Below are 17,252 nucleotides of genomic sequence, written 5' to 3'. Positions count from 1 at the left end.
GGGCTCCTATGAAGGTGAGGTTTGCAATCAGAGGGCTGGTTTCTTCAAACATCACAAGTTCGTCCAATGTATCGTACGGATGCATTCATGCAGAAAGTGGCAGACCTCAGGAAATTTCGGCGCGTATTTCTTACATTTAATAGAGCAAACCGATCCGCAAATCGTCAGTCGTTGATAGTGTACAAGCCATGGTTGCTCAATCGTAGGCCAAGCTACCCGTGCACAGCACTGACAATCCTCCTCCACCACCTATACCACCCTGTTCCTGCCAGTCGATACGTGCACAGTGGTGCTTTATATGGCCTTACTTCTTCGCCGCTTCTTCCTCTTCGACGCTAGCAGAGCTAATGCTATCGGCACTTTCACCCTTCTCGAGGTGGCTCATTTGACCATCGTCAACATCCTCTTGGGGACCATGAAATTCTTCTTCGAAGACAGGGTCGGCTTCGACAGCCTCGAATTTGGTTTTGAAATCGGTGATGTGATGACTATGAGAGCTGGAATTGGAGCGGCGACGAGCGTTGGTGAAGTTGTATCCGTAGTCCTGGGATTCGTCCCCAGGCGTGCCCCTACCCTTACGGTCAGTCACCGAGATCAAGAGAATCACCTACGCAAGCTGGTCGCTGCGGAAGACCTTGGAATCGGTCTTACCAATTACCTTTGCCACCGCCCTCCTTCTTCACCTTCTTGGGATCGGAGTCGATGTGGCCGCTCTTGGCGAAGTAGCGGGGCAGATGCTGAGCTTCGTCGGCAGTGCCGTCGGCAAGACCAGCGTGATCACGATCGTTCTGCTTATGGGAACGGGTCACTAGAAATGGCAGATCAGTATGTGCAATGCAGCCAAGTCTCAAGATAGCGAACGGATGCTGCGGCTGTGACTTCGGCGTTCCAGACAGCCAGCGCTCAGCAGGTGCACTTGCAGCATCAATTGTGAGTGAAGGAGAGTGGATCTACGTACTGCTTGCTTTACGATGTTTTGATATCTCACGATGTGGCCTGATGCAATTGATGCGTAGTTATGATGGTATGGACTGAAGTTCGATGGTCAGAGGTCGCTCCAAGCAAACAAACAAGAACAAGGGGAGCTTAGTCTATTGAGCCGATTGGCCGATGACGTACCTTTCACACCTGACAAGCCCAATTGAAGCGTGACAAGAGCAGTCAAGATGGAGGGTGCCTAAGGGTTTTGTAGCTGCGAGGAAGAAAGCAAGCTCTGGGCTTTTCTACGCTTTTCTTCTTACGTACTGCCGGCTACTGATGAAGTAGTAGTCACGCGACTGCTTCAAGCCCAAGCCAGCTTATTAGGCACTCAGCCGCAGTGTCGAGTCAGCAGCCTGCGGAGGGCGGAATGGTTCCCCTTGCTTCCCCACACCAGTAGCGCCCTTTTTTAGCGCGGGGCTTGCAGCAACGGCGGCCGTTTGGGGCCTTTGTGCCTGAAGGGACCCCTTCTGGTGCCTTTACCTTTCTCTGCGAACCCACTAATGCGCCATCGACATGGCCTACCACGGATGACCAACGGGGATGTAACCGTTAGAACCATTGTTTCTTGTTTCTCGCACACGGCATAGCTTGGCCGCTTTCTTCACCCTCAATCGTCGCGAGTACACCAATCCATGCAGAAAGCCGACTGGCCGTCTCCACGATCATGACACACGGGATATGAGATCCTCAGCTTTTGCATACAATGGGGGGATGAGCTGATGAATGGACGTCGATCAGCGTTGCTGTAAGCTCAGTGCCTTCCTTTCTTCTTTTGGGAACATCACGAGAGATGGGAGGGTTGGTCTTCTTAAAAGGGGCCAATGCGTGATCTTTGCCTTAAGTTGCCCTTCTCGGGCAAGCTAGTGGCTAGTTCTAGATGCGCTGAAAAGGGGAGATCTCTAGCTGAGCTAGTGGTGTACATTGTACGATGGTCCTGGGCTGTTCTTCTAAATTGATATCATGCTGTCTAAAGCCTACCTATTGACTGCGCACATGGCTCTCGAATCAAGCCGATGCTGAGAGGAATTGTACATACAGCCTCCTTTGACGGGGGTTCACTATGGTCAAGGAATGGTCGCTATCGCTCGCCATGCCTCCGATGAAGAGGACAATGTTATTGTTCGGCATAGTCCTGGCCGTCTATCTGTTATTTCCCGTATGTCTTGTCTGAGAACGTCTCTCTGCTTCGGCTATTGATTCTCGTCGTAGACGAATGGCTCAAGCAAATTGGGCAGCCCACATTCCTCGCAAGACGCCCAATCACCGCATACGCCAGCGAACCAGTCATTCCACATCCTTATTCCCGCAACGAAAAGCGACGTCAACCTTTGCAAGACTCTACTCAGTGGCTCCATACTAGACTACCCTCCCCCAGTCATAATAGCATGGGATCAGACGATAGATCCCGACAAGCAGGAGGGCATGTGGGGGGGTGGGACCCATCTATTCAAGATCTCGAAGGTCCTAGAGTGGCTGCAAAACCTTCCCCCGGACCGAGATGAGGACCTAGTAATGATGATGGATGGTTATGACATTTGGTTTCAACTAAGCAAAGAAATCTTGATTCAGCGATACCACGAGATCAACGCGGAGGCTAATGCGCGAATCAGAAGAAGGATAGGAAGAGCAGCAGATATCGAAGGCATTAAGCAGACCATCGTCTTCGGCAGTGGAAAGAGGTGTTTCCCCAACGAGATCCACACGGTGGCTTGCTGGCCTCTACCACCGTCGCCTCTACCAGAAGACATGTGGGACGGCAACACGGATACCACGATTGGGTCTTTTCCCAACGCATGGGCCGCGACACGGCAGAAATTCCTGAACTCAGGCATTATAATAGGTCCAGCAAAAGACATGCGCGCTCTGTTCGCGCGAGCGGCTACTGTAGTGAATGAATTAGGTCAAGACCCCGAGCCAGACGACAATGGCAGTCGATGGTCTGAGAAGGCATACCATAGTAGCGATCAGTCCGTCTTCAATGTGATCTTCGGCAATCAAGAATTCCAACGGGAAGTCATACGCATCCGACACATCAGCTGGTTCCATAACCCCATGCTCAAAGCGCAACAAATGTTCGGCAAGGACTTGAGCGCGACCACAGAAACACTGGAGGGCAATGCCATCGTCAACATCTTGGATCCACCCTGGTCCCACGCCCAAATCCCTCATCTACCTGGCAAGCCCCTCGAATTCGGCATAGGTCTCGACTACTGGTCCTCTCTCTCCTTCCAGACCGCCAATTCCGAGCGCAATGGCGGCTGGCTGACCTACAGCAAAGGGGCCTCCCTAGAAGACCAAGTCGAGCACAAAGATCGCTGGGACTGCAAACCTCACTTACGTCCCGACCTCCCTGCTGACATCCTCGCCTCTCCTGCCCCTGTCATCACCAGTGGCGGCGCCGCCTCACCACCCTCCAATCAAGAGCAACAACAAGAACAACATGAACAACAAGACCAGAATCCTAGCGAACGCCGGGATACCTCCCTCAACCCAGTATCGTGGGATTCCGTCCCCCTTTACACCAACATTTGCGCTGGCACAATCCCCGTCATGGTGCACTTGAATGGCAACAAACAAGCCCGCGACACAGAGTGGGCAAATATGTGGTATCAGCCTTCGGCGGAGCAACTACACGAAGCAAGTAAGCCCAAAGAGGGAGAGAGTATGTTGAAGGGAGCGGAAAATGGAGGGAGAAAAGAGATGGAGCCAGGCAGTGCGTTCGCGGATACCGGGCTTACTTTGAACTTTGGGGAGATTTGTAAAGACTGGGACTTTTCATAGTATGGGAAAGATTACACGCTTTTGGGTAAAGAATCTTGGCTTGGTGTTGAGGTGCCATCGGCAGGGGAAGAGCGATGGATGATGGACAACAACATTTAGTACACGGTATCATTTTGGCCATTTGGAGACGTTGATTGTAGCGACGCACATTATATCTTGCTGAATAGTAATAGGATGAGGTTGTGAATGGTACGAAATGAATGAGTAGAGAATAGAAACCTGTCGTATGTAGAATACGCGAGTACATGGCTTGATTTTGGCATCATTATACTATTACTACATTTTGGTCCAGGACTACGCTGATGTGCTGTGCTCATTCCCACCGCTCATGAATAGAACCCCTCGTCCATGCAAAGAACGATTATCAAGCCTAAATGCTCATTCGTACTCCGACGCTCAACAAAAGGAAAAGTGCTGGAGATGCAATTGTCGTGACAGGTCGTCGATCATGCGAAGGGCCTCAATCCAGACTTTCCTACGAAGAGCTAGATGAAGTAATTCCATATGGTGGTGGGGAATAATGGTAGCAGCGAGTGTCTTACGGGCTACCTGCCGTTCATAGCAGCCGTCATTGCTTCGTAACGATTGTGGACCGTCGAAATCTGCGAACGCCGTCCGTATGCTGATTTATTGTGTTCCCAAGTGAGATCCGCTTTTATTGTTGGTGCGCATGCAACACAGTCTATACTCAGCCAACCAACCTGACCCTCTTAATGGAGGATACTAGCGTGAATGGTCGAGGATCCCTCCGCCGATTAGTCGCGATCATCTGTTTCCACAACAAAGCACTTTCATGACCTTCTGCATGCCAGTGGGTTTGTCCTCGGAAGCTCCCGGGCCCCTCTGATACTGGGCGCCGTTCGTAGAGTGCGTCACACCAGGATTAGCGGTGCTTATCCGATTGTTCGGTAAATGAGCGGTCGAACTCTGGAACTGGGCTTGCGTCGACGCCGTGGGAGTTGCAGCATCAGCCGTGAGTCCCCCGGGCAGTCCACTTTGACGCTTTGGTAGCGCTGCGCCGGAGGCGCCTTGCCGCTCTCGCGTCTGTTTGCTCACCCCTGGCTTGGCCGGTGAAGGTGGCAGGGGCTGCTGTGAGTTTAAACGGTTGATAGCAGGTGTTCCTGGGCCTCTTGGTGTATCAACGCCGCCACCAAGAGCCCTAGCCGATGAGTTTGGGACTTGGTTGGCTGCATGAAGATGTTGAGAAGGGTGGTGTTTCATGGCCTCCCATCCTTTCCCGTTGTTGAGCTTCATCCAGTCGTACTCCCCGTCCTCGACCTCACCTGTGTTTTTCAATGCCTGGGTGAAGAGATCGCGTAGGTAGTCGTAGTCAGGAGTGTCCTCGAAGCCAAGATTTCGGACATAGCTGAGATACTTGTTAAACTCCTCCGCCACCGCTGTTTCGGTCAGTTGTAGCCTTGTCAATCAAAGTGTAAAAACTTACCAGGGTATCCTTCGCACAAGTCCTTGATGGCAGTTGTTTGCTTCTTCTCTCCAATCTTTTCATATTTTTGCTTGTTGGTGGCCGCCTTGAGACCTTGCCATGGTAGACCACCTCTCAAGAAATAGAGAAAGACATGCCCAAGGGCTTCAAGGTCATCCCTTCTTGATTGTTCGCGACCCAGATGCGTATTTATGCTCATGTATCGAGCAGTACCGGATAATGACTTCCGTTCCCTGTATGGTATGTGCTGCCTAGTTTTCGGATCTCTGTACTGCTTCGCCATTCCAAAATCAACAACATGAATCACATTTGCGGATTTAGAACCGGGGCGTCCGATCAGGAAATTATCAGGCTTGATGTCTCGGTAGATCAAATTCTTCTCGTGGATGGTTTGGACTCGTGAAAGCTGTTGGTAAATCAGCTTAGATTCGTAACGAACCCCAAGAATGTCACCAACCATCTGCTTTGCGACCATCACGACTGTCTTCGCCGAAAATCGCCTGTTGCAGTGATCGAACAAGTCCTCAAGCGACGGACCTAACAGGTCAATAACGAGTATGTTATGGAGACCTTCCTGTCCAAAGTAATAAACGTTCGGGATGCCGGCTATTTCAGGTCAACGAGAAGCCAGACTACAACACGCCGAAGTACTCACGACAGCCAACAAGTATTTTGTAGGTGCGGTATTCATCTCGAAGCTGTGGGGCGTCGCTCTTTCGGGGTTCCTAGCATGTGTAAGATAGACGTTGATGACCGGGTCATGAGGAGCATACAAATTTGATAGCTACTTGGTTATTGTTGAGAAGGTTTGTTCCCTCGAAGATCACCCCGAATGATCCCTCTCCAATTTTCTTTCCCACTCGATAATGAACACCGACCACATTGGAGGAAGACGAAGCCATTTTCAATAAAGTTGAAGGTCGATCGTGGAGAGCGCCCCTTTCGGCTGCTTCGGGTTGGATGTACACCGTCGGGTTGGGACCAGGCTTCAGCTTCAGTGCAAGCAATTGGATCGTTGGTGAAAAGAGAGCCTGGTTGACAGCACCTACGGGAGACTATGTGCAGTTCGAGACAATGGACGTAGTAAGTAGTGTAATTTACCGGTGGATGTAGCACTGCTTTTCGCCCGATTAGTTTCATTGTCCAAGATCAGAAACTCCAGCATGCCTTTGTTACACAATGCTAAAGACCAGGTGGGTGTAATGGTATATGGCCTTTAAATACCAATAGAAGGCTTTTCGGGCTGCTTACGAGATTGTTGATGCCGAAGCCTGCGCACCTTCCTCGAATGTCCCCTTCCTGCCAACGAGAAACAACCTCTCTCCTGAGCCGCGATCACAACCCGTATACGATGTGGTGCTCTTGACTAGTCCATTACGGCCTTGTACTGTTTCAAGGGTAGGATGCTGGACTGCTCCCGGTCTTTCGGGTTGCAATGAGGCCTAGAAAAGGAAGACAGCTCTGAGCCTCAGCTGAGCCTTGCCAGCCAGAGGTGACGGCTGGCCCAATCGCCAAGAGCGCGAAGTGTCGAAGAGGAGTTGAAGGTTGACTGAAGGCGAGCAATGCGTTTCGCTGAAGCTCAGATGACAGTCGGTCACAGTTTGGGCAGTGAGTGGGTTCCTTGGACTCCGTACCTGGCCACTCTCCCTCTGGGCCACTGTCGTTCCTTTCCCTTGGGCGGACGGCATGGCTTGGCGCCGTTGTGGGTCTAGCCAGCGCTAGCAGGGTTCTTTTCGCGCGCATTTTGACAATCTTATTTCTCTCTCATTTCTAATGTCTACTATTAAATCCATCTACGGGCGGGGATTGTGCTCCTCATCAATGTACGGCTAGTGAGAGATATCAGGTTGAACAAATCCTCCTTCTCTTCGCTCCACCCATGCAGCCACTTTCCCCAATGTCATCGTCTCTTACTGCAACTTCAAGATGGGACGAGACTTCAACAGCGCAGGCTCAATGACAGACCGTACCATGAGGTAGCATGACCAGAGAATGACGTATAGTGGGGGGATCATATTGATTGTGACAAATGGCATGAAGGGATAAGGCGACGACGACACACTTTATTGTATTGACCTGCCGTTCCTCCTCGCCTCTGTCTTCATGTATCGCGAAATTCTCTTCTCTACCATCGTGTTCTTGCGGCGACCTACCAATGCCGACGTATCGCAACCATTACCAACGCCAATGAATGCATTCGTTGGTGAGAAGACTTCCACAACATTTTTCTCCCATAGCGTGGCCTTGCCAGCCTTCATCTGACTAAAGGCTCGCCAGATGCTATCAGGTGGATTGGAGAAGCCGAATGGGTGACGAGGCCCATGGTTTCGGAAGACGGGCGTTATCCTATCTGCATCAAAGTCAACGCGCAGGGGAAGGGGAGCCACCCACCTAAGCATCTTCTCATCAATGAGAGGCTCCGTGTGCAGCTCATGGAAAGCTGCCACGATCTCTTCGTCTTCCTTGCTAGCTTCTTGGCAGAGTGATTTCCCGTAAGCCTTTGCGACGTCGGGTGGGGGAATGCTCGGTTGGAAGAGTCGGGCACATGCTCGCGTCAGCCGTATTGGTTCTTCGTGGAGGTACAGGCCTTGATAATGTTCTCCGCTAACGGGACAACTCATTGATTTGCATAGTGGTTTGCACACTTCTCTTGTGTTGTTGCTCGCGGATATTTGTAGTGGAAGCCGAAGAGTAAGCGTTTCTGCTGCCATAGAGTTCTCTAAATCGTTTGCATTAGAAAGCTGCGTTATCCTACCTGCGTTCGGAATCACTGATGTATCAAGGGAAGAGCAAAAGTGAGTTTCCGTGACCAACGAGTGGCTGGGGCTTCTCATTCTCAACCAATAAGTGCACAGGTCAGTCTTTGAATATGATTATTCAATCTGGCGCAATGCTAGTGAAGGAAGAGAAAGTTGGGAAGGAAATGAACACTGGCGACACACGATATATTGGATAACCCGGTATATATGAGGTCAGCTGTCATTGTTTCGCAATAGATTTTACGGGCGGCATTGAAACAATTGCGATGTCATTATTTTCATGGCAACGAAACCCTTTTGGGACAATGGTCCACTAGACAATGAAACTTAGCACCGATTGACACAAATGGCTCAAAAAGGACAGACGGAGTTAAAGAGCGGGGAAGCTTCCGTGCAATGGAAATGCGAAATCAAGGGTGATTCTGTCGTCCTCCTCAACTTGCCAGCATGCCATACTCACTTAGAGGCCGTAATGTCTTAGTCACCGGAGGATCAAGGTAAACAAGACTCGATGTGAGGCTTTTGCCTCATTTTGCTGGTGATGAAAGGCTAAGAAAAGTCCAGAGGCCTCGGTGCCGTGATTGTAGACAAATTTGCTGCTGAAGGTTGCAATGTTGCAATCAATTATAGCACAAGCAAAGACCGAGCCAAAGCAGTTGAGGAGAAAGTAGCAAAGCAATACGGTGTCAAGACCGCTATTCTTCAAGCAGTAAAATTTCAATCTGGTCTTGTGAAATGTCCATGTTGACTGTTAGAGGATGTCGGCATCCAGGTGGACTGTTACGGTTTGGTACAGAAGACTATCGATGAGTTAGGTGGCCTAGATATAATAATTTCGAATGCTGTAAGAAAAGTTCTCCCCTATCGCGCCGCCCTTGAGCCTAACGGTAGTTCAGGGATGGACCAAGTATACTAAGTTTTCCGATTTGAACGCCTGCAGCGAGGCGGATTGGGACAAGGTAAGTTACCACCGAATAGAGAGCAGAGCCAATCGTAATCAAGATGATAGTGTTGGGCTGTGAACTGCAAGGCGCAGCTTCATCTGATGCAAAAGGCTGTGCCAACCTTCAACCAGAATCATGAAGGAGGTGTCTTCTTGATCACTTCATCCGTTACTGGTATTGCGGCAACTGGGAGTTCCATCCCATACGCCTGCACAAAGGCAGCAGGGTTGCATCTTGTCAAGTGTCTCGCTTCAACTCAAGGGCCCAAGGTCCGGGTCAATGCCATCCTTCCAGGTCCGTTCTCCCAGATTCTCCTCCTTAAAATTCTGCAATAGTTTTTAGCAGACTCACTCACTACCTCTCATACCTTTCGGTATTGAGTGTAAGAAGTGGGCTAAATTAATTATTATTATTTTAGGTTTCCTGAACACTGAGTGGGGAGCTCAGTTGAGTCCCGATTTGATCAAAGCAGCTTCAGAGAAGTCATACCTTAAGAAAGAAGTATTCTCAATTCGCCGTTTTGCAAGTAGTCTGACGCTGACTTTACAAGACCGATCTCGACGATTGCGCTGATATGTTCGTCGCTGCTGCAAAAAACAGTTCCTTAACCGGTCAGAACCTTCAAATAGGTGAGCATACCCTTTTGAACGAGCATGATCGCTTTACTGAATGCCACGAAGACGCTGGTCTGAATATGCTTGGCCGTACGGCTGGTTAGAGGATGAGGTAGCTACTCCACTTCGACGCTGTAATAGCCGTGGGTAGTACGATCTACCCCAGTTGAGCGTCAAGCAAGTCGTGAATAGTGAAATCTCGATCAAAGCCGAGTTCCTTTCCAGAGTATATCTTTGCTTGTTTGACGCTAGGGATTGGTCGCTTCTTATGTCCGCCATCTATAGTGATCTCATGTACTCTTAACACCTTGTTATCGCACGTCTTAATATAAATTGCTTCCTCCGCTTTACCGAGCTCTGATATGAACGGCTGTCCTGTGCCTAGACGTAGGTCTGCAAAATCCTGGTCCGAGTCTACGAAGCCCGATGACCAGATTACCCGCCTCTCCCCAGGATTCACAATGTTCCACAACGGTCCGATAACTCGATGTCTGCGCATGATGACCTCTGACGTCCAGGTAGCCCAATCGATATGGCGATCAGTAGTGGTAATTTTGGGTGCGTTCGCTGCGGCAATGCAACCGCGAGATGCTAGTTTGGATGAACTCTGCTCAGGTGGCGACACGAAAGAGCTGTTCCTGATGCAATTGAGAAGCATTCGTGAGCCTTCTCTTGCCATGAGCCGCACTAGATCGGGCAGATTTTGACAATGATGCTGAAAGCCAGGGAGCGGCGTCTGGAAGACAATAGACCCCTGATCAAAGTGTTTCGGATGCAAAGTTTGCACAGTAACGCCAGTTCTCTCGCGTCCAATGAGCAATGTGTGTTGCAGTGGAGCTGGTCCTCGAAATCTTTATTCTTTAGAACAGACGATGGAAGCATAGCGTACCATGAAGACACTTACTCTGGTAGCAAAGATGGGTGTACATTAAGTCCGCCGTATCTTGCTGACCGAAGGATTCTGGGAGGGACAAGAAGCCCAAAAGATACTGCTACGACCAGATTGATAGGTAAATCCTGGGGCTTCGGCGGCTAATGACATTACAATCTTAAACACTTCCCAATGGGACATTTCATACCTGCCAGCCGGTGAATGTATCAATCTGATGCAGGGGCAATTGCAATTCTCTCGCAACCTTTGCAATTGGAACTATCTTCCCTTAGTGCGGTAGTTCTTACCACGGAAAAGCACTATTCACGCTCTCGCGCTTACCTTCACGTAATTTCTTTAAACCTCTCCCAACAGGTTTTCCAGGCCGACAAACAACATCCAGGGAGGCAATGGTCTCAGGCTTCCGAAGATGTTCTCCATGCAATGCCGTTAGAGACGCAATACTGAAGTCATCCGAGCCACAAAATAGGATGCGCAAAGGCTCATGTGCCTTTCGAGTACTATAGAAGCATCCTGACTTAGATATATGAGTTGCACGTCTCAGTAGACCCGAGCGAAGAGTAGTCGAGATATAAATCATGCGAACTGCAACATCCGGCCAAATCCACGGAAAAGGGATCATTGGCGCCAAGACACGTAGGGCTGACATCGCACATCTCGCTAAGGTGCACTGGATCTCCAACATAAGGGCATTGACCTCATCTACTCTCGTCAAGTCCACACAGTCAAACAGTTTGGTAAGCGAGCAGCATTCCTATTTATCACAGCACTCTACCTAGAGCCTACTAGTCACGTGCCATGGACCTCGCCCGTGCTTAAGAAGCTGACGATCTCCCAAACGCAGCCACCATGGGTAAAGGCAAGCCTAGAGGACTCAACGCCGCGCGTAAGCTGCGAACGCATCGCCGAGAGGGACGTTGGGCCGATCTTCACTACAAAAAGCGCCTGTTAGGAACTGCCTACAAATCATCACCATTCGGAGGATCTTCACACGCTAAAGGAATCGTCCTAGAGAAGGTTGGGGTAGAGGCAAAACAGCCAAATAGTGCTATCAGGAAATGTGTCAGGGTACAATTGATCAAGAATGGCAAAAAAGTCACTGCCTTCGGTTAGTCATAGCCATTCACGGTGAAAGGTGAAGGGTCTTCTAGGATATCAAAGCTAACGATTGGGGGAAACGTAGTGCCAAATGACGGCTGTCTGAACTTCGTGGATGAGAACGACGAGGTATTGCTTTCTGGATTCGGTCGAAAGGGTAAAGCCAAGGGTGATATTCCCGGAGTGCGATTTAAGGTCGTGAAAGTGTCGGGAGTGGGTTTGTCTGCTTTGTGGAAAGAAAAGAAGGAGAAGCCTAGATCATAGACAAGACTTCGTTCGGCTCGAAGATTGTCGCGATCTGGTTGAAAGAAGCATTTTAACCATCAAGCCCCTTTGCATTGTCACTAGAAGAAGGTATCTTCACGTGCTTCGCCTTGAAAAGTCTGATTCGATCACTTATGCGTTTGAAGTTCCACTGATATTATCATTAAAATGATGCAAGCGTAAGCTATTTACATGGGAAGCATATCGAATCAAAGTCACAGCATAGTCGAGATCGTCCAAAGGCCTCTTGCTATGGCCTAGAATCCATCGCGTCCAGTGCCTCTGTGAAGCCTTTGACGCTGGCCGGCTTCTCTTCTATAGGGCTCTTGTTGTCAGAGCTATCATCCTCACTCTCGCCACTACCGGGCTGGCTACCTCGAAGTGAAATTCGGCTTCGTGTCATCTGGATCTGAATTAGCTCCACTCGAGCGTAGGAAATTCGATGAATACATACCCAGGACTTGACTCCCCCAATCAAGCCTAAGCTATAGCCAGCCGCGAAGTCATTACTAGGCCTATTGCCCTGATTTGGACTATCCGGCCTCGGAATATCTAAATGTGCCATGTGAGCTAAGGCAGAGGGAGATTTTGGAGCTGCTTGTTCGGAGAATCCACTGGTCCTTGCAGGACTTGAGGGCCTACTTCTCCAATACTGCCGGAGCTCCTTTGTGAGCTCTTGGCCAGTGGTAGACCAATTGTTACGGACACTATCACGGAGCTCGATGACATGGCGTTTCAAGTCCAATTCGTTTTTCTTCAACCACGAGACGTTGAGTTCTTGACGGGATGTGCCACGTTTGAACTGGCGAGCAATGTATTTCTCGTAGTCACGGACGATTCTATAGACCCAAAATCAGTGACAAAGCTACGCTTACCAAAGAGGCATGCGTACTTTGTAATGATGCCTGTAGTGCTAACGCCTTCTGTTCTCTGGGTCACAAGAAATTTACCCGCCTTCTTAATAGGTGCATAGATGTCATCACCCTCATCAGCGCCATATGGCAGATCATCGTGAGCGACGAAATCGATTTGGTGCTTCTCAAGAAAGTCTGGAGTCACGAGCCACGGGCAATTCGGAATGACTTCGTCCACCCACTTACAATGTCGGACGGTCTCTGCTCGTTCTGCACCAGTCAAGACCGTCAGGCCTTTACGCTTGTGTGTTTCCATGTCTCCGGTTACTCCAACCAGAAGAAACACATCGGGGAAGGCGTTTTTCGCTTGTTCTAGCTGGCGCATGTGCCTATAACATCTGTAAACCCCTACTCAATGACTGATGAAACATGCAGCACGCACCCAAGGTGAAAGAGATCGAAGACCCCGTCAGCATAGATTCTAACAGGCCGTCCAGTGGGAGGAGGGTTCGTTTTGTAGCCTACTGGATCCTGTAGTACACCTTTAGGTGGCGGTGGCATTGCCAAAGAGTCTTCGCTCTTCGAAAGGCTCTTAGTCTTCGTCGAAGAACTTCTAGCCCTGCCTCTTGTCCTCTCGTCTTCAGAATCTGCACCCTCTTTTCCCTCGGCGTCTGCGCTGCTTTCGCCATCTGAAGCGCTATTGCTCGGGCTTCCTGCGGCAGTGGACTTTGTTCGAAGACGCTTGTTAGGAACGGCATTCAGGTCACTCTTTTTGTGCTTTATGCCAGATGAAATGCTCTGCACAGCCGAATCTGTAGCGTCTTCACCAGACGCGTCCCGCGAAGAGGGCTGCAGTAGGTCAGTAGGTGTGGATCGGTCAGGTGCTTGCTCCAGCGTCATATGCCGCTTGCGTTTGCCTGAACCGGAAGACGAAGGTGACGACATGCTGTGATTTTGTTCGATAGTATGAGTGCTTCGGAATGAGTCCTCAGGAATCTAGAAGGCTCAGGGCTGTCCCAGTGTGGAAAAAGCGAACGCTCGATGGTCACGCCATGCCCCGGAATTGTATAAATGAAGTATTTGAAAAGGTACGTGGAACTCCTAGGTCTGGGAATCTAGAGGGCGAGCAGGGAGCGAGAAATAAAATCTTGGAATTCGAGGTCAAGCCTTGGCAATGTAATATTATGCCAATTGGAACGTCATTGGTCCTCAATGCCCAGCTCAAGTGAGGAGCGGTTGACGATTGACGATTGACGGGCACCATTCTTTTGCAAACCCTGCCTGCAATTCACCGAGCAAACGCATTATCGGGGTGTGCATTGAGCGTATCTATTGGGCCGTGCTACTTCTGACGTACACACCCAAAACATCTTTTCCTCCGTCTTCAAATATACTTGCAACATATGCCAACGCCTGCGCTCTACCCGAATCTACCTTACCTACAGTGGTATATGACTCGTTATGCTGAACGTCGTACTCACATGGTGCCCACGTCAAAATGCTGGAGACTGGTGAAAACAAAGTTGATCGCGTAGGAAAGAGTTCAGTTGTAGCCATGAGTAGCTCCGCCCGCCTTCGCTTGCAACTAATTCAATGAAGTATCTCTGCATGAGCGCTACCAATGGCTCCAAACTTGGATCGCAGTGGGTGACCAGGCTCAATGTCGACTCGCAAACACCGAATCAAGGCAGAGCATCTCATTGAATTCGTTGCATGAAAACCTCGATGATGGTGCTGGATGCCCTGGGAGCACAGCTTACTGTCCCTGAGGCGCCGTCGGCCCAACAATTTTCTCTGGTAGCGCGGTCTCTGGGATCGCATTCGGAGGTAGCTGAATGGTGGCAGCGGCTTTCGGTTTCTCAATGTCACTCGTAAGGGGTTTAGCAGTGTCGTCTGCTGTGTCCATGGTTTCATGCTTTTCGTGAGTCGCAGCTGACTTTTGAGGCTCTGGACCGGGCGTTTCTTCTCGGTCGGCCCTCTTCTCTTCAGTGCGCACTGGCTCGCTGTTGCTCGTTGACGTTTCAGCATCCTTGTCCTCCCCTGCGTCATCGCCGTCGGTAAGAACCTCTGTCCCATCGCCGAGAAAAATAATTCGGCCTCTGCCAGTATTGTTGAGGTCCATGTCATAGTCGTCGCCGCTGTCCTCAAATTGATGCCTGACACCTGGCCCTCGAAATTCCGCTATGCCGCTTGGTCAGCTCATATCACTCATGTGGGCATGGCAGGAAATCTCACCGTACTCCAGAGGGGCGCAAGGACCGTCTCCTTTAGCTACCCTATCTGATATATCCTGATACCACTCATCTTTCGATTTGCCTCTTAATAACGCAACAACAATCATTGTCATATTGTCGCAACCGACACCTCCCGTTTCACTATTTGAGGCCAGGCAGTTGTCCATCATGTTTTCGGATATCTTCGAGAGCTCTTGCTTAGCGGCGATCCCTCGCCGAACGAATTCAACAACGGCTTGTGATGATTGGCAATCCCAGATGCCTATTCGTGTAAAAGTCAGCTATTTGATCAAAATTATCGGTAGGTCTCAATCATTTACCATCACATGCAATGACCAAGAATTCGTCGTCATCTGTTATCGTGTGTGACAAGACGTCTGGAAATGCCGTCACGATCTGTTGCTCTGGTGACAAGTCTGCACTTTTTTTGAACTCGAAATCACCAATGGCACGTGAGAGTGCTAGATTTCCATTGACCCGACCGAAGTCGACGAATCCGCCAGCGGCGCATATTCTGGCCTTTTCGCCTGTGCAAGCAAATAAGTCGACTGAAGGACAAGTTTCTGGAGAGCTCCCTACCTTCGTTTTGAGGTTTATGATCATATGAAAGTGGTTTTGCTCGACCTCTTACACCGAGCACAGTGCGGGAATCTCCAGCGTTAGCCTATCGTTTGGCCGTTAGTATAAGCTAGTCTACCATCTCGGCACAAGGAGATGCCAACTTACAACGTATATCGTTGTTTTCGAAATTAGACCAACGGAAGCTGTACAGCCAGAGACCTCCTCTTCGTACTTCGGATCTTCAAAAAGGTCAAAGCAAAGTTACTCAAAAGCGATTGCGTAACGTACCGCTCAATATTGCCCGATCTGTAGCAAGAAACCCGTCCTTCAATGCCTGTTCAAAGTCTTTGGTCTTGAAAGCCTCTTGTTTCGCGAGAATCTTGTGTATATTTTCGCCAGCAAATTGGGCCACTTTGTCTCCCCCGTGACCGTCATATACCCCAAAGAAGCTTACGCGGTCATCGGGACTCGCAGCTTGAAATTCTTTGTCGCTTTCAATTTGTAGATCTAATATGGCAGCGTGTGCGTCCTCCATACTGATACGCCATCCTTGCATCGCAGAAACCCCGAATGCGACTCTATCGTCTTGACCATCGTCAGATACCTGTTGCCCAAAATGGTCAGCGTCCGCTTCACATGTACTTTTGTTTGGCATATGCAAGCAACTCGATGCTTAAACAGAAGGCTTAGTTCCCAGGGATCATTCTGTGATGGAATGTGATGACTGTAGGCCAATCCATCGAATTTGCAAGTAAAGTACACAAACCTTTTCAACTACGGGCTCAGATAGAGTCTGCCCCATATTGACAGCTCCTCGGTGACTTCCGCTACCTCCTTCTTGAACAGCTCATGTATGGGGTACTGATCCAGACCGGAAAAGCGGCCTTATCAGAGAATGTGGGGTGCTGGTGGGACAAGACAAAGCAGGATGGAACTGATGGCAGTAGGACTCGAGATAACCAGTCAGTAGTGGAGAGAGGCGATGGTGTTTTCTTGAGTCAAAAGACTCAGTAGGTCTCGTTGAACGTTGCTGTGTGGAAATGTGAGGTCGCGTGCAGATAGCTGGATGAAATTGAAGTTGTGGTGGCGCGATGAGTCGAAGTAGCTCCGTAAGGCAACTTTTATGATTTCCCTTGGAACACGCGCGATTTGAAATCGGATCCACGAATAACGAGATCACAAGTAATGTGTAGTTAATGTGGAAAGTCCCTGAATGCTCGCAAGTGTTTGCAGTAAGGGCGAGCCTGGATTCCATTCAGGCCTATTTAAGTCTACTTAAGAGTGAGTGTCAGCTACTAATCCTACGCCTCTTCAGCCCAGTGATCTCATTCATCAGGTTGCTATTCTCTCTCTCTAACAATTCAATGCGCTCGATCAAAGAGTCCTGTTGTTCCGAAGCCCCCGCGCTGAATTCTTCGATGATCTTGATGACCCGCCAAAGACGAAGGACTACTACTATTGAACCAGCTTCTTCTACGATTCCCTTCAGGCACACGTCGATGATAAAACTCGCCAAAATGACGGTGGCGTCGAAACAATGGAACCACGACCGGAAATACCTACGCTCTTGCTAAGTGAGGTGGCCTACAGGCAAGCAAAGCGCCTACTCACGGGAAGCCAAATGCCCAAACGCTGGCTAGTAATTCAACCATGAATAGACAGCTGAAGAGCAAGGATGCAATCCCCAGTGCGTTCTGCGCCTGTAATGGCCTTTTACCAATTCTCGCATCAAGGCCACAGGAGTGCTCACAAATGTACAGTCCCAGTAAGAAGTCTGCGAATATGCAGCTAACATCAAGGGACACGAGTAGTAAGACCGCGTAATG

The 17,252-nt window shown here is 49.7% G+C and overlaps 8 protein-coding genes across 8 annotated transcripts; 2 read left to right on the top strand and 6 right to left on the bottom strand.

Annotated features, from left to right (window-relative positions):
• Positions 1-304: 304 nt before the first annotated feature.
• Positions 305-1,540, bottom strand: KY384_006971 (uncharacterized protein; the record flags this gene model as incomplete). The annotated part of the gene is made up of 3 exons (XM_044815464.1): positions 305-569; positions 652-808; positions 1,462-1,540. The coding sequence occupies 3 exons, from the start codon at positions 1,538-1,540 to the stop codon at positions 305-307; spliced, it is 501 nt and encodes a 166-aa protein (XP_044667338.1).
• A 531-nt stretch (positions 1,541-2,071) lies between these two features.
• KY384_006970 (uncharacterized protein) lies at positions 2,072-3,762 on the top strand (the record flags this gene model as incomplete). The annotated part of the gene is made up of 2 exons (XM_044815463.1): positions 2,072-2,119; positions 2,191-3,762. The coding sequence occupies 2 exons, from the start codon at positions 2,072-2,074 to the stop codon at positions 3,760-3,762; spliced, it is 1,620 nt and encodes a 539-aa protein (XP_044667337.1).
• Positions 3,763-4,527: 765 nt separating this feature from the next.
• KY384_006969 (uncharacterized protein) lies at positions 4,528-6,949 on the bottom strand (the record flags this gene model as incomplete). The annotated part of the gene is made up of 6 exons (XM_044815462.1): positions 4,528-5,159; positions 5,207-5,612; positions 5,664-5,812; positions 5,862-5,931; positions 5,980-6,251; positions 6,841-6,949. 6 exons carry the CDS (start codon positions 6,947-6,949, stop codon positions 4,528-4,530), a joined length of 1,638 nt encoding a protein of 545 aa, XP_044667336.1.
• A 320-nt stretch (positions 6,950-7,269) lies between these two features.
• KY384_006968 (uncharacterized protein) lies at positions 7,270-7,917 on the bottom strand (the record flags this gene model as incomplete). Its single annotated transcript, XM_044815461.1, has 1 exon — positions 7,270-7,917. The coding sequence occupies one exon, from the start codon at positions 7,915-7,917 to the stop codon at positions 7,270-7,272; it is 648 nt and encodes a 215-aa protein (XP_044667335.1).
• A 1,763-nt stretch (positions 7,918-9,680) lies between these two features.
• Positions 9,681-10,995, bottom strand: KY384_006967 (uncharacterized protein; the record flags this gene model as incomplete). The annotated part of the gene is made up of 4 exons (XM_044815460.1): positions 9,681-10,374; positions 10,428-10,555; positions 10,603-10,673; positions 10,737-10,995. The coding sequence occupies 4 exons, from the start codon at positions 10,993-10,995 to the stop codon at positions 9,681-9,683; spliced, it is 1,152 nt and encodes a 383-aa protein (XP_044667334.1).
• A 269-nt stretch (positions 10,996-11,264) lies between these two features.
• Positions 11,265-11,777, top strand: RPS23 (40S ribosomal protein S23; the record flags this gene model as incomplete). The annotated part of the gene is made up of 2 exons (XM_044815459.1): positions 11,265-11,523; positions 11,599-11,777. 2 exons carry the CDS (start codon positions 11,265-11,267, stop codon positions 11,775-11,777), a joined length of 438 nt encoding a protein of 145 aa, XP_044667333.1.
• A 250-nt stretch (positions 11,778-12,027) lies between these two features.
• Positions 12,028-13,576, bottom strand: KY384_006965 (uncharacterized protein; the record flags this gene model as incomplete). Its single annotated transcript, XM_044815458.1, has 4 exons — positions 12,028-12,180; positions 12,232-12,616; positions 12,670-13,020; positions 13,074-13,576. 4 exons carry the CDS (start codon positions 13,574-13,576, stop codon positions 12,028-12,030), a joined length of 1,392 nt encoding a protein of 463 aa, XP_044667332.1.
• Positions 13,577-14,387: 811 nt separating this feature from the next.
• PTC3 (Protein phosphatase type 2C 3) lies at positions 14,388-16,228 on the bottom strand (the record flags this gene model as incomplete). The annotated part of the gene is made up of 7 exons (XM_044815457.1): positions 14,388-14,812; positions 14,867-15,127; positions 15,186-15,392; positions 15,445-15,529; positions 15,592-15,665; positions 15,715-16,030; positions 16,193-16,228. The coding sequence occupies 7 exons, from the start codon at positions 16,226-16,228 to the stop codon at positions 14,388-14,390; spliced, it is 1,404 nt and encodes a 467-aa protein (XP_044667331.1).
• Positions 16,229-17,252: the final 1,024 nt, after the last annotated feature.

Source organism: Bacidia gigantensis (genome assembly GCF_019456465.1).
Source record: "Bacidia gigantensis strain McMullin 20006 chromosome Unknown contig_255, whole genome shotgun sequence".
NCBI lineage: Eukaryota > Fungi > Ascomycota > Lecanoromycetes > Lecanorales > Ramalinaceae > Bacidia > Bacidia gigantensis.
This window is presented reverse-complemented; position numbering and strand designations above follow the sequence as displayed.